The 16,671-nt window shown below is 41.5% G+C and overlaps 1 protein-coding gene across 1 annotated transcript in view; it reads left to right on the forward strand.

The window, feature by feature from the left end:
• The window catches only part of LOC144754341 (ficolin-1-A-like), a 249,397-nt gene that overhangs the window by 81,215 nt on the left and 151,511 nt on the right, over positions 1–16,671 (forward strand). Inside the window, exons 4-5 of the mRNA XM_078642030.1 lie at positions 704–757; positions 5,046–5,093. Coding sequence (XP_078498156.1) covers positions 704–757; positions 5,046–5,093 — 102 coding nt within the window. The remainder of the gene's footprint in view (positions 1–703; positions 758–5,045; positions 5,094–16,671) is intronic.

Below are 16,671 nucleotides of genomic sequence, written 5' to 3' on the forward strand. Positions count from 1 at the left end.
TTTGCACTACCGCAAATGCCTTTCGTATGTACCAAAATGGCATTTTGCATTCCTAAAGGCCCGAAATAGCGATTTGCACTGTTTAAAAAAATGCAAAATGCCTTCATGCATATGGGCCTTAGGTTTTTTTGTTTTTCTACTTTGTGAGAAAAGATCCTAGCAGCGGTACAGTGTACACGTATAGGCGATTTTTAATTATGTTTCATATGATGTAAACCATTGCTAATTGATGGAATTTTCTTGTACACACGTTACATGTCGTTGACATATATGTATGCTTCAAATTTAGCTGGATCTAATTGAAAGATATTTTTTTCTGTTATACTGCTGTATTTGTTCTTTAACCTGAACAAAGCAATAGAGGTATCAATCTTAATCACCTCTCTGTCCCCTAAGGTGCTTTTATTCATCTGCTAAAATGGAAACATTCTTTACGGACCGCGTATGTAATGATAACCCTTGTTTTTAAACCGTCAGTGGAAGCTCTGGAAATAACAAATGTCACTTAACTCCTGAACCTCCTTGTTTGGTGCATAAACCTACTTATCGTTCTTCTTACTACGAAGTTGCTCCCATTATTAGATAGGTTTTCAGACCGAGCTCTTAAAGAAACGAAAGTGAGAGTCTTTTTCTCCCCCTCCAGCATTTTGGAAAAAATGAGCACTGGATTATCAAGTAATATTTTCATTTTGTTCATCAACAGGAGCAAAAGGTGAACAAGGCAATGCAGGAATACAAGGAGCCCCCGGATCTAAAGGTGAGAAACTGATCGATTCATTCATTTGATGGACAGATCTGGCACGTCATTATTTATGACTTACAAAACCCCTACTACATTTGTATGGACTGAATAGACGACTTGGGTGCACAAACTGGATGGTTTTCTTGCTTTGCAAAGGACTGGGGTAAACAATAAAGGGATGGTTGGCATGTTTGAATTAATCTCAGCCACTTCGGATTAGACCAAGCCATATGGAATTCATTCTCGGTCCTGCTCCAATAGAACGAGTACTACCTGGACTGCCAAGCCTGGTCCTCTCTGAAACGGAGCACAAGCAGCCCAAGACAAGTTTCAACCTAGTTGGGATGCTTCAGACAAGTGTTGCTTGGTTTCAGAGGCGCAATAAGCATGGGACCCACATATCGGCATACCTGTCACACGTAGGGCACTGCCCTGAAGTAAGCAAAAAAGTAATGGGTGGAGGGCTTGGCTTAATCTAAGTCACTGCTAATTGCTCACGTAGCATTCCAGTTAATCATGTTTTCTAACTATGCCACGTCAGATTAAACCCAGCCGTATGCAGGTTAGCCTTGGTACTGCTCCTATAGGGATAGTTTAGCCTGAGCTGCCAAGCCAGGTCCTTTCTGAACTGGAACAAAAGTAAGCCAAGACTGGTTTCACCCTAATTGGGGCTCTTCAGTCAAGTGCAGCTTGGTTCCAAAGGTGCAGTGAGCACAGACCCACAACTCTGCCCACAACTGGAAATGACAGACATGGGATCTGTGTTCACTGTGCCATAGGACTCAAGCTGTATCTCACTGACAAGACTTAAGTAGGTCAAAATCGACATGAAATGAAACTTGCCCTGGTAGTTTTGGCTGGACTGTACCTACTGGAGCAGTACCACAATTGAATTTTACAAGCAGATCTCTGTTTAGAATGGCACAGATTCCAAAAACGATGGTCTGGTATGCAGCCTTGAGATTATTTCAAGCTTTCCTTCTATAACCTTGTTGTTTTTGCAGTAGATGGCCTTAGCGTGACAGATATGCTTAGATGTGGGCCGCATGCTCACTGTGCTATAGGATTCAAGGTATATCTTACAAACAAAACCAAAGTAGGTCAAACTGGTCTGGGGTTGTTTGTGATCCCATCTGGAGGGGACTTGGCCTGGCAGATTGGGCAGAACGGTTGATTTGCATAAGGTAGGTATCTGTCTGGCATGGCACAGTGGGTGAAACGTTTGGCCTGGAATGCAGAATGAGAGATTGCCAGTGGCTGAGATTAATTCAATCACTCCTTCCATCATATTGTTGTTTTTGCAGTAGATGCCATGTGTGCGATGGGTAGGCCCTGGCGTGGGTCTTGTGCTGACTTTGCCAACGGACTCAAGCAAAACCACACTGTCGAGACCTAAGTAGGTCAAAACTGGTGTCGAGTTTGTTTGCATTCCCATCTGGACAGGACATGGCCGGGCAGATCCGGCGGGTCTGTCCCTATTGGAGTAGGGCCAAGACTGATTTGCATAGGGTGGATCTCTGTCTAGAGGGCAAATTAGGCTAAAAACAATGGTCTGGAATGTAATGTAACGTAAGAAAGATTTCTAAAGTGCCATTAATACCCAAGAAATCAGCTTTGAAACACTAGGAGCTGATAACTGGACAAACCCCCGAAACTGAAGGCGATGCAACTAGCCAAGGGCCAGATGTAGGTGAGGGACATTTACCGACTCATAAATACCGAATTTTACCGATTCGGTATTTATGAATAGGTAAATATGAAGGGGGGAGATGTAGCTAATTTTTAAAATTGAAATACCGAATTGGTAACATTCGGTATTTACCGATTCGGTAAATACCGAATCGGTATTTCCTATTGATTCCTATGGGCTGTGAAGCCCATAGGAATCAATGGTAAATACCGAATCGGTATTTCCTATTGATTCCTATGGGCTGTGAAGCCCATAGGAATCAATGGGAAATACCGAATCGGTATTTACCGAATCGGTAAATACCGAATGTTACCGATTCGGTATTTCAATTTTAAAAATTAGCTACATCTCCCCCCTTCATATTTACCTATTCATAAATACCGAATCGGTAAAATTCGGTATTTATGAGTCGGTAAATGTCCCTCACCTACATCTGGCCCTTGGCTAATCGGTATTTCCTATTGATTCCTATGGGCTGTGAAGCCCATAGGAATCAATGGGAAATACCGAATCGGTATTTACCGAATCGGTAAATACCGAATGTTGCAAGGGTGCAGGGGGTGTCACTTTGACACCCTCTAGCACCCGAAGTAAAGGCATGTGTGACATGTGGCACACATACATGCCCTTAGGGCATGTCTGTGTGTCACATTGCACAGTGTGCATGCACAGATGTGCATGCACACCTGGATTCGGTATTTTACCACACAATAGGATTGTGTGGTAAAAGACCGACTCTTAAGGGCCTGTGACACTCTCAGGAGTGTCACCTACATTTGGATTTACCGAATCGGTAAAATTACCGATTCGGTATTTTACAGAATCGGTAAATTTACCGAATCGGTAAATTTACTGATTCTGTAAAATAATGTCCCCTACATGCCAATTCCTAAATACCGGACGGTAACGGACGGTAACGGCCGAAATCGGCCGTTACCGACCGGTATTTGGGCTCCTACATCTGGCCCCAAGTTTTTAATTCTTTCAGGAATGTTAATCAGTTGGAGATGGCTCTCAATCTTGGTGGTTGTTTGTTCTACATATTATCTCCTAGGACAGCAAAACAACAGACTAGTCTCTGATTTAAACAATATTCAAGATGGAGCAGACGACCACAGTTGAAGAATCTCAGTGTTATTGGGAGGGAATAAGTAGTGAATACATTTTAGAGCCTACGTGGACATGTTTTGTAAATAGCTCAGTAACCAAGCGATAATGAAATAAATTGTATTCTCTTTCCAATGGAAGCCAGTGAAAGTCCTTAAGTTTGGATGAGATGAAACGTTTTAGGGAGGTTGAGTTTGAGCTAACTGCAGTTTCCAGATGAGATTGAAAGGGAGACCTAAATAAAGAGTTTTAGAATAGTCTAATCGTGAAGTGATGATTGTGTGTACCACAATTTTCCTAGCAATCTGTGGGAGAGACCTAACCACTTTTGTTAGAGCTTTTATCATGCTGAAGCAAGATGCAGTAGCTGTGATAATTTGATGCTTGAAGGTTAACCGATTGTCAAACATCTCTTCAAAGTTTTTCGCTGACTCAGACTAAATAGGGGCGAAACAAGCTTAGTAGGCAACCAATGTGTGGACCTTTGATCCATAGTTGTTGAGTTTTCCCCAGCATATTTATTCCCGCCTTCTAAATTAAATTATAGGCAATAGTTGTTCACCCAAGAGCAGACTAAGACTAGCCATTGCTTAAACCTATCCTGACAAGATGTCCGCTCTCTGGAGAGGGACATGATGAGCTGAGTGTTGTCTGCTTATGACAAAACTTGGAAAGCAAAACTGCAGAAAATTACAGCCCAAGGAATCACGTAGATATTAAAGAGTGGCGGGCTTAAGGACAATACTAGAGAGGAACTGCAAATGCTTGTCAGTGTCTCATCAGAGATACATTTTTCACAAAGTTGATGACAGGCCCCATATCCACTACGCCAAGAGATCAATGAACTGTGTCCTTAAGGACTTTCCCTAGATTAAAGGACAATCTACATCAGAACGAATTTAACCACATTCGACACTAAAACCTTTTAAGATTATTGCACGAAAAACAGGAACATTATTCGCTGAAATTGCAGTGGAAGATGAATCCTTGCCCATGATCACCAACATGCCAACCAAAGCTCTGCATCTCTTCAGGAAACAGTTGCTCTCAGGTGGTACAATCAGCATCCTGTGTTGTGGGAATGCAAATGTTCCCATTCTGACTTTATCTTAGCTGTTAAAGAAAATTGAGACAGAGACAAGGAATGACTTCGCAGTGAACAGGGACAAAAACACCTGGTGCCTTCAAGACCATTCATCCTGCAGAGACCTTCATCTACTAACCTGCTCTTTGGTCCTCATACAGTGAATCATCCTTAATTAATGTTTGTCTGCATGCAGCCGTCACAAAGACCATCCTACAATTTGCATATTTGAAGTTTGATGATTATGGAACAAGATATTGTCGCTTTCAAAAAACAGGTCTGTACTGGAATGTGTTGAGGAGGAAAGTGGACACAGTCTATTAACAGTCACAGTTTGATGTTACTCTTTCTTGCTTTATCTGTGTGAACATCAAAGCTCTTTTCATCGCAGTGTGCCATCTGATTGTTTCTTTGTTTTTCAGGAGACAAAGGAGATTCAGGACTTCCTGGAGGACCTCTAGGAGAAACAGGTAAATTGGAAACGGGTTTATTTTGTTTCTATCCTGTCACACTCTGTCCCCTGAGTCTTCTTCAGGGCACTTCTGCTGGTATCAAACGCCCATCAACATCTCATGCAGTGCAGGGAGAGAACAGCTCAGGGTTCAGGGATCTCCCACATTGTGCTGCCATTGTCAAAACACAGTTTGATAAATGTGAGTCTTCAACCTTTTCCAGGGGTTCAAAGCATTTGTTTTGAAGTGTAGGTTCTGGAGTAAAGTGCTAATTATTTTCAAGCATCGACCAAAGATACCTCACCCACAGACTCATTCACAGATCAATAAAAGGATTGTCTGTTTCATTTGGAAAGAGATTGGATATGTCTGGCAAATTGGCAGGAAGTCGTAATCTGGAGTTGAGTTTTTTAGAAGGTTGTGTAGTAGCCATATGCATTTGAAGTCAGATCATGTTAGTGGTACCTGCAGACGACTTTAGGGAAGTGCTGATGTGGTAACTGCATGTTGGTTGAAATAGATTGGGCAGCATACTTTTTGACTTGTTGAAATATGTTGCCTGGGAGATCCAATCAAGTTAATTTACAGTGGCCAAGCCGGCACTTTACAAGTACAAGGATCAAGGCACTCATTACATTAGAAAAGAACAGTATGAGCTGAAAAAGGTGAGAGAAGCATGACTTAACAGTAGAAGTTTCATGCAGTCACTAGTGACAAGTACTTTATCCACCAGCAAGAGCACTGGGTTGTACACTAGTATTTGCCCATCGCTATGGCGACCCAGTACAAACATCTCTCATTGGCTTATCATATATCTGAATACCACAGAATCTGCGGGTCCCTGAAAAAAATATATCTAAATTTAAACAAGCTCAACTCAACAGGATGCACAACCTTGGAGGAAGTCCTCTCTAAGAGGACAGAATCCCATCACCCACTGAGGTGGCATGCTTCATCATTTGGGATCTCCTCTTGGCTGCAACCTAGTGCAGCCAAGGAGCTACAACTCCTTTCTAGTGTAAAGGAGGAGCTCTCAGATGTTTTAATGTAATACGGGGGCTAGATCTCCTAAGATCAATGAAGCAAGACACTGTGTGGTGAAAGTATATGGTGTGGTGTAAACAAAAAGTGTGTTAAAATTGACTACCAGAAGAAAAATGAGTTTTAGGTATCCCATGGTGTGCATTGCTAAAAGCAGTCAGCGTACAATCTGAAAAAATGTACGAACACACAGGTGAAGGATATGAGGAAGGTCTACATGTTTCAGCCAATCTAGATCATGAATGAATCATGGCTTTCTTCAGGACCTGATGATTACTACTGCAAAAACTAGTGAGTGTAATATCACAAATCAAAATTCTTAAGGAACAATACAACCAATCGTATGCCTGTGTGCTTATTTGTAGAGGTAACTACAGGCATACGAGATGTTATGCTATGTTATATATGGATTTGTATCGCGCACTGCTACTCAAGAGTGTCCTGGCGCGCGAGATGAAAACCTGTCGAGAAAGAGAAAGAGAGACGTGCTCAAAATAAATACTCCTTGTACTTGCCTATTTACAGCACAGCATACTTAATCAATAAGAGTGCTGGAAGTGACAAAAAGAAAAACTTATTTGTATAGGCCTTCTTCCCGTAAGAAATCAGGAGTACCACCCACCGCTCCTGGTATCAAATCAGGGCGTGAGGCAACGCTCTGTGAAAAGAAGAAAGAAGGAACTTATACCATGCAATTAGTTAGCTCTTATAAACTGGCGGTCCAACTTGGCCTCACCACTAGTGCTTCTAAATTAACGCCTTAACCGCGGCGGTTTTTCTGCCGCAGTGCGGGTGTTCTAAAGGGTGGGTGGGGCTGCATCGGCCGTTGGCAGCACTGGGGAGGTAGTGCTGACGGCAGCACAGAGGGGGTTAAAAAGAGGGGGTTTGTATGAGGTCCCTCAGATGTAAATAGAAGACAGAGTCCAGCTGTTCAAGTCTCAAAATTGTAAATACGATATCAGTAGTGGCTAGAGTTTATGAGATCGGGGTAGAAAAAATAATATTCCCATCTCTCAACATTCCAATAGCCTCAGTGAGTCAGTCAAAAGCAGGGTTATATATTGATTGACTGTACCCAACACAAACTATCAGGAGATTTAGAAAATGCATCAGCATGATGGATTAAGCAAAGCGGTTAGCCACACTTATGCCGATAACCGTGTAAATTAAAGTAGATACAAAAGGATAAGTTACAAGACTCCGGTATAGATCTCAAAACCAGCGCCTGCAGCAGGGAGAAGAGAGCATTCCATGAACCCCGCCTGCCGTCGCACTCACCTCTCCGTCGCTACCCCGGGCTCGTTCCTGACTGTCACGAGCGGTAGCAGACGGAGAAGTGTGCGGCGTTAAGTACAATTGTTAAGCAGCCTCACCAGGGGAGAACCGTTGATGCCATGTATATCGCGCCTTAACTATTGACTCTGATAATCAAACAGCAAACTGTTAGATCATTTCCGGCTCATTCGTTCTACGTGTGATAGGCACCAAAGGACTCTAGGACCTTGGGAAAGGTAGTCCTGCATTCACGTGCTGTCCGACGAGCGTCACGTATAGATGAAAAACGTCTGTAATATGCCCCGGCTTAGGGCTCAATAATGCCACATGGTCCAGACTACAAATCCACGGGGAATATGGGGATTGTAGTCCCCTGAACGTGTTAGTCATTGCCTGTAGACCATGATTTTAAAGATCCAAACAAGATTAAAATCATACTCATGTACACCCCCATGCCTCAGGGAGGACTCGTGAAAGGCACGAGGGCCAGATCATGACCACACAAACTTTTGAATAAAGACATGCATATGTGTGAAAAGTGGACAGCCCCCTGCACATGTTGAATGCTACCCAACACAGTGTGAGATGAATATAGTGTAGTGGGGCACACAATCAGTCTAAGTGACACGTTAGTGCTGCCCAACTACGAATGAATAAACAAGTGTAAGAAAGATGAACATGCACACACAATCAGTTTGAATAGCATACAATAATGTCATCCCTAGTGCCATGGCACCCTTTGCAGAAAAATATTTACTTGTGCAAGCGCGCACTATACTACAAATAGTGCACGGGCCGCTGTAAGTATGTGTGTCTACATAGTCAGTGGGTTAGACCAGGGTCCAAGGGATCTCATCATTTAGCCCCTCTACATCGCTATGTAGCTTGAAGACCCATCGCCGCTCTTTTTTAATAAAAATCTCAATACATCAGTGATATGTGATGGTACATGTGGCTGTTCAAGGATGGTCCAAATCATGTCCTCAGGTTTGTGATTCAGTTCTAGGAAATGACTAGTCAATCTCGTAGATTGTTTCCTGCACCGAATTGTACTTTTGTGCTCCATTATTCTCTGTTTAATCCTCCTAGTTGTCACACCGACATACTTGTCTGGCAAGGGCACATTATCAAATAGATCACTCTCTCACTGTTGCAATTTGTGTGCCTAGTTTGCTTCCACGGTCTGTGAGTCCCAATGTTTATCTCTGTGGTGTGTCTAGTTTGTGGACACACTGCACAAGTTCCACAAGGAAAGTGTCCCTGGACTGCTGGCATGTTCCAGAGTGTGGTAGGTCTGGATGCCACCTCATTTCTCGGTCACGTGTGAACCAGAGTGTCCCGTAAGTTCACACCTCTTTTAAAGGAGAACAAGGGGGGAGGAAATTTGTTCGCTCCTACATTCAAGATGCGCCAATGTTTCCGCACCATTTTCTGGATCTGGTTAAACTGGGTACTAAACGTGTTCATACAAGTAAGTCTTGTCAATGGTGGTTTTGGCATCGCTGGTTCAATCAGGGCGTGACGGTTGTTAATAGAGGCACGTTTAAAAGATTGCTGTATCAATTGCTGAGGGTATTTCCTAGCATTCAGGTTTTGCGACAGCACTTTGGCATGTTTCTTGAAGTCTTCATTAGTTGAACAGTTTCTCCTTAACCGAATGAACTGCCCAACAGGCAGGTCTTCGCGAAGAGATCTAGGATGGAAACTATTGAATGTTAGTAACGAGTTCCTTGCTATAGGCTTGGTACAAATTGCGCTCTCCAGACCTACCCCTCTCTGATGGAAAAATAAGAAGTTCAGGAAATGGTAGACTTGTTTTACTAAATTCCATAGTGAATTTGAGAAAATGTTTCTGAGTATTGAGCCTTACATGGAAAGCGTTCTATGATGTCGCATCGCCTCTCCATATGACGAAAATATCATCTATGTAAAGTTTCCATTCAATGATTTGGCCTTGAAAGGGGTTGTCTTCAATGAGTACACAGTTCTGATCAAATAAATGAACGTTCAAATTCACCAGGCTGGGGGCGAAAACACTGCCCATCGATGTACCAGAAATATGTAAATAAATGCGGTCTTCAAATCTGAAAAAGTTCTCTGTCATTGCCAGCCTTGCTCATTCCATGATGAAAGGAACTGGTGTACTCATAGTTCCCAGTCTACAAACCAAAAGTGCTCTGATTGCCTCAAGTGTCTCCCCCTGGGGAATACAAGTATAGAGGGATTCCACGTCAAAACTAACTAGGAAATCTGTCTCGATGTTGAATTTGATCCTAGGGAGAAGTTGTAAGACATCCACGTTTGTGGACCATTTCCTTAGACCACTAGTCCAAGCGATGCCTTCTTATCTTCAAGACACAAAGGATGCCTTACAACTTCTCCCTGGGATCAACTTCAACATCGAGACGGATTTCCTAGTCAGTTTTGACGTGGAATCCCTCTATACTTGTGCATTTTATTTGTCGTTTGCGTTGCGGTCTGTCACCCGATGCCTGCTTCGGGGCACTTCTGAGGATGTCAAACACAATTCAGCACCTCAAACAGCCAGAGACAGAGCACAGGAGAGTTTAGGGACCTAGCACTTCGATATGTCTGTGCACGGTTCGAAAAATGTGGGCCTTCGACTCTTTTCAGGACTTCCAGGAGTCAGTTTTATAGTGCAATCTCTAGATGCCATGCTGCACATTGGCGACCCTTGACCTATGACGTTTCATTCTCAAAAGCAATCATACTTCAATAAAAGATGGCCAAATTGTGTTGCACACGGTGAATGCTTTTAGCTTGTTGATGGAGTTGGATTGCGAGGGAGAGGCAACCTTGGGTCGAATACCGACCTGAAACTCAATACTGATCTGTTTTACTGCACAATTCTTTGTCCCATCTTTGGTGTTTTATTGGTTGTTTGGCGTTCCTTATGTTTCTGTGGACTTCATATACAGGTATATAATCTTTGTGATAAAAAAAACTACAGCAGCTGCTGCTTTGCAATAACACCTAATCTAGTGCACTATAAAATGCTGCCCAGGTCTCTTTAAGTGGAGCGGGGAGATCATGTCAGAAAAATGCACTAATATCGAACACTGGACCACATCTCATATCAGTGGCACAGTGAAGCAAGACATTACTCGTTCAGGGGTAATTGTTTGAGGGCAAGAAAGAATTACAGAAGTACATATTGACTGGACAATCTGTAATAATCAATTGTATTTTATCGGGTACCGCTATGGGGAGATTTTCCACATCTGGAAGTTTAGAATACTAGATTGTCAATGTGACATCTTACAGTCTGTTGTTTAGTTCTACTTACCTATGACATAGTTAGAATGTCATAGGTAGAATGTATTTAGTTTAAGAATGTGGCGAGATTCTCTTAGTGTCAGTTGCTCAAGATATGTTGTGGCTGATGTGCAATAAACCCTACATGCTCAATATACTTCTGACTTGACTCTCTTCTTATGTGGAGAACACCACATAATTTTGGCGACGAGGATGGGATAATAAGAAGAACAATAACGAAAATGCAACTCCCCAGCGGCTGATAAAAGATAATTGAGAAATAAACATTTAATTTCCCGAGTAACAAGGAGTGTATTGTGACGTATTCTTCATTTCTTCTACTCTGAAGCCTGATTTTCACCCAAACAATCTGTGAAGAAACAATACTACGGAGTTCTATGTTATGAAGCTAATATTCCAATTGATTGTTATCTAAGTGGATGCTTTATAGTGTTCACTCAACAAGTCATAATTTTTTTTTTTGAGTTTTACATGTAAAATCTATTTTTTATTTTCTCTCTAAACATTAAAAACTTATTTTTTCTTAAAAGTTATAAGAATTATAAAAGCATAATATTTACAGGTGTTATTCAAGGAAAAATGACAATACTTGATTTTAAAAGTGTGTGTTAACTGGCACAGAAGAATTTTATTTTTTATTTTTGGTATATAGATGGATAAGATGTATATTCTGGAATAGAGTATATTGTCTTAACTGAATATATTTTTTTTAAAAGGTTTAAAAGGGAAAAAATAATAATAGTTACAGTCATGCAAAACATAACACAACCTCCATTTTTTTAGCAACCCCAGGAGAACCTATTGTAAAATGGCAAAAGTGGAAGAAGATATTTGTAAACTATGCAAGAGTTTGTTGGAATAATTTGAATGCTGAACGTAAACATTCCTTACTACTACATTGTCTCGGAGGTGAGGGACAAGAAGTTTTGGAGCATCTTCCTGAGCTTAGTGCAGCAGATTCGAGGAACCTAAATGAATATGAGATTTGCATTCTCCAATTGGACAGACATTGTCTTCCACGTCTCAGTACGATTATGGAGCAATATCATTTTGGTTTAAGGGAACAGAAAAAGGATGAGACTGTAGAAGACTTTCTTTCTGCTTTGCGAAAACTTGCTTCTTCATGCAAGTTTGGTCCTGCCTTGGAAGAAAGAATAAGAGACCAATTTGTTCTAAAATGTGCTCATGATAACATAAGAAAATAACTTTGGTTAAAAGATGAACCTCCTTTAGATGAGGTTATTGTAATTGCGAAGCAAGTTGAACGTATGATGAAATGTGTGGATGAATTAAGCTCTGATAAAAAAAAGAGGTAGTTGTTGAAACGAAAACCGAAGAAGTAATTTGTCAGGTAGAGAATAAAGCTGTAGTGAATGACAAAAACAATATTGCTTCTGGAGGTATAAAAAAATCCATTTAGTGGTAGCAAAGCGACATGTTTTAGGTGTGGTCAATTAGGTCATTTGGCAAATTCCCCTTCTTGTCCTGCTTTACTTTTTCAATGTAACTCATGTGGGCGTAAAGAACTCTTTGCCAAATTTTGCAAAAATTAAGGTATTAGATCAGATACATTTGGGAGTAAGAAACAACCTGAGGTAAAAATAGTTACCTTTCAGATTAGTGAAGGTATGGGTGAACATCCCTCACACTTAGTAGAAATTGAAGGTGTTTCTTTAAAATTTAAATTTGATTCTTGTTCACATCTAACTATGTTAGGGGCAGATATGTTTAAACAACATTTGTCAGACAAGGTATGTCTAAGGAAATGTGATGTATATCCTTTAGGTTATGGTTATCGGCCTATCAACATGCCTGGATATTTTACTGCCAATATCAAACTTGGAAGAAAAGTCATTGAAGGGAAAGTTTATGTAGCCAGTAAAGGTGATGCTCTTCTTAGTTGGGCTCATCAATGTTTACTAGGTGTGCGTCTTAATCCAAATGGGAACCCACAAGTGGAAATTCAAGAAGTAAATGATTTAGGTGTTGTACTTAGTGAGGAATACAAAGATGTTTTTAGTGCGAAACTAGGTTGTCTCAAGGGCTAGGAACATCAGATCAAATTAAAACAAGATGCTGTTCCAGTAATTGCCAAAGACAGGAGAATTCCTTTATCTGAACAGGAAAGTGTACAAAAGGAAATTGACAAACTAATTGACTTAGGAGTTATTGTACCTGTAGAAGCAACAAATGGTTAGCTCCCATTGTCGTTGCTAAGAAACCTAATGGTGATATTCGCCTATGCATTGATCTTCGATTACTAAGGGGTCCATTAGGATGACGGGCGGACTTTGCCCGCCCGTCATCCCATCGTTAATCGGGACCACCCGCCATAAGGGCGGGGGTCCCGGGGGTGCCATTAGGATGTGCCCGCCACAGTGGCGGGCACATCCTGTATATTCAGCATTGTGGCGGGCGGTGCTCTCTGCACCGCCCGCCACAATGCTGAAAATGCTCTTTGACATTGTCATTTGCAAAGCGGCAGGCACCGCGCGGTGCCTGCCGCTTTGCATATGACAATGAAGGGGGCTACCACAGGTACCCCCCCTGTGCACCCTCCCACCTGTACTTCACTCTGGAGGCCCGCAGGGGGCCCCCAGAGTGAAGACCGCATGCCTTTCCGTGGCGGCAGCGCCGCAGAGGAGAGGCATTTTACAAAGCCCATTGTAATATGGCTGGCGGTGTCTAATAGACACCGCCACCATATTAAACATTTTCCGCCCCGGCTGCAAGGCGACCGGGGCGGAAAAGTGGCGGGCGGTGTTTTGGTCCACTGCGGTCCCCACCGCCATTGTAATATGGCGGGGGGGAATTCAGGGAAGGATGTCGGGCGGATTGCCCCCGCCAGGCTGGTGGTAGCCACCGCCAGCCTGGCGGGGACAATCTGCCCGACATCCTAATGGACCCCTATATAAGGAGGTTATTGTTGATCGGTTCCCCTTACCCAATATAGACAAGATGATTAGTACCTTAGGTGGCGCTAAGTTTTTTATGACTCTTGACTTGGCGTCAGCCTATCATCAGGTTGTATTGGAATAGAGCTCTCAAGAGTTGACTGCGTTTGTAACTCCTATGGGAAGCTATACATTTTACAGAATGCTTTTCGGCCTTATTTCAGCTGCATCGGTTTTTCAGCGCATCATGTCCAGAGTTCTTGAAGGGTTACATGGTGTAAAATGTTATCAAGATGATTTACTTATTTTTGGCAATACTGATGAAGAACACATCTTGCGTGTAAAAGCTGTTTTAGATAGACTACGTACATCAGGTTTAACACTTAAGAAAGAAAAATGTAAATTTGGTGTTGAAGAGATTAATTATCTTGGACACAGGATTAACCCTGGGTATAGTTTGCATAGCAGCACTACACATAGCTTCACTTAGTATACTTTAAACTTAGATGTAGTCTGCATAGCGTAGCTGAAGACACTGTGTACTTGTCTGTACTGTGCAAAAATTGCAAAATAATTGCAAAAAGCTTCCTGTACATGACCAGATATGATAACATAAGTATTTCCATCTTTATATGCTAAAGTGCATACAGTACTTTCACAGCGGTGAAACTGAAAAATTAGCAAGCAGTGGGAGATGTGATGATTTTGGGATCCTCCGTAACCTAGGGAGAGTACCAAACAGATGCCTTGAAAACAAAAAACACATCTTATTGAACAATTTAGTTGTGGTCCCATCCTCTTAGGACAAACCCAAACACAGTTATTGGCAAAAAAACATTCCCAACCAAAGGCCCTGCAAAGCATTATGGGATGAGATTAGTAGTGGGCAGTGAATATTATATAGTATACAATATCAAAAGAATTCTACAAAGAGCTGCAGTTCAACTGGTGGTTACTAGATGTCCCTCACAAGTCAAATACAAATGCTTGATGAAAGGGTTTCAATGGTTTTAGATTTGACTCGTGAGGGACATCTAGGGACGACCAGTGGAACTGCAGCTTGATGTAAGAATAATTTCAATGCTTTGCATTTGACTCGTGAGGGACACCTAGGGACGACCAGTGAAACTGCAGCTTGCTGTAAGAATAATTTCAATGCTTTGCATTTGACTCGTGAGGGACATCTAGTAACAACTAGATGAACTGCAGCTCTTTGTAGAATTATTTTGATATTGGATACTATAATATTCACTGCCACTGCTAATCTTGACCCATAATGCTTTGCAGGGCCTTAGGTTGGGATTGTTTTTTTGCCAATAACTGTGCTTGGGGTGGTCCTAAAATGATCCGATCACCACTGAAGTTCAACAAAATGTGCTTTTTGTTTATGCTCTTCATGTTCAAGGCATCTGCTTGGTGCTCCCCCTAGGTTAGGGGGACCCCAAAATCATCAGCTCTCTCATTATCTAATCTTTTCATTGTATAAGTTCATTTATGTGAATTGATTATATGGTGTTAAAGATGTAAAATTGCTTTTTTTAAATCATCTGAGAATATTGTTGATTTAGATGCTACGCTACGTGATTAAGCACAGTTTTGGTACTGTACTACATGCAATTTGCAAAGTGTGAATTAGTACAAACTTTGCATGCTCCGTCAGCGTAGCATAGTTTTAAGCCCAGGTTACACAGGATAACTGGTCAAGGTATTTTTCCAAAGAAAGAACTTGTTGACCCCATAGTCAACATAACGGTACCTTGCAACAAAGATGAATTGCTTTCGTTTCTTGGTATGGTGAAATTTTATAGTAAGTTTGTTCAAGATTATGCCAAGAAAACATTTAATTTGAGGAAACTTACTGTTAAGAATTGCCCATTCCAATGGACGAAGGAATGTGATGGAGAATTTACATCTTTAAAAAGTGAACTTAACAATGTTTCTTCTTTACAAGCTTTTAATCCTTCTGATCCCACTTCTATAATGACAGATGCCAGTGAGAAAGGTTTGGGTGCCGTCTTGCTTCAAAAGAAACAAGGGAAAGTGTGTTGGATTGCTTGTGCTTCTAGATGCCTCAGAGGTGCAGAATTTAATTATTCTGTTATAGAGAAGGAATCGTTAGCCATTTTCTGGGCCTTAAGAAAGTTTAAGAATTTGGGGGCATATTAAGGGGGTTTATCTCCCTATTACCTAGCTGTCGCTAACACCAGTTAGCGACAGCTATTAGGAGTTAGCGCCCATCTTGGGCCCCACTTTGCATGTCAGTGATATTTATCACTAATGACATGCAAAGTGGGCGTGCCAAGATGTTAGCGACTGGAAACAGTCGCTAACATCGCTATCTCCTATTACCAACTTTTGGAGATATTCGCGCTAAGCGCGAATATCTCCAAAAGCTAACACCTGCCCTGAGCAGTTCTTAGCCATGTTATCCAATGGGAGGTGGATAACATGGCTAAGAGCATTAGCTCGGTAATGCATGAATATCGCTGACTTTTCAGCGATATTCATGCATTGCGGCCGTTTTTTATCGCATTTGCGATAAACCTTGGTAATACCAAGGTTTATTTGCGATAAAAAATCGCCGCAGCTCAGCGGTAATTTTTCTCTCTAACCAAGCAATAGCGATAATTATCGCTATTGCTTGGTAATATGCCCCTTGATTTGGGGCATGAATGTCAAAGTATTGTCTGACCACAAACTTTTGAAGGAGGTTTTTTCAAAAAAGGGTCTTGATGCCATCTCTTCGAGAATTAGAAAGTGGATCATTACCTTACAGGAGTTTGATTTTGTTGTTGATTATATTCCTGGTGTGGTCAATAAATCTGCAGATTGTTTTTCTAGTTTAGTTGATATTGAACAAACTTCAGTTGAAGATGACTTGTTGGATGATGATATGATCAATGTTTGTGAAGTTACACAAGGATTTGTTACTGAGTCAGTCTGGAAAGAAGAAATAGAAAAAGACAACGATGTGAAAAATGTAATACAAATGCTAAAGGATAAGTCTAAACTGGACAAACCTTGGTCTCTCATTGGTGATGAGCTTTCTGTTTGTGATGGTTTATTGGCAAGAGGTACAAAATTAGTTC

Source organism: Lissotriton helveticus, chromosome 5_1 (assembly GCF_964261635.1).
Source record: "Lissotriton helveticus chromosome 5_1, aLisHel1.1, whole genome shotgun sequence".
Lineage (NCBI taxonomy): Eukaryota > Metazoa > Chordata > Amphibia > Caudata > Salamandridae > Lissotriton > Lissotriton helveticus.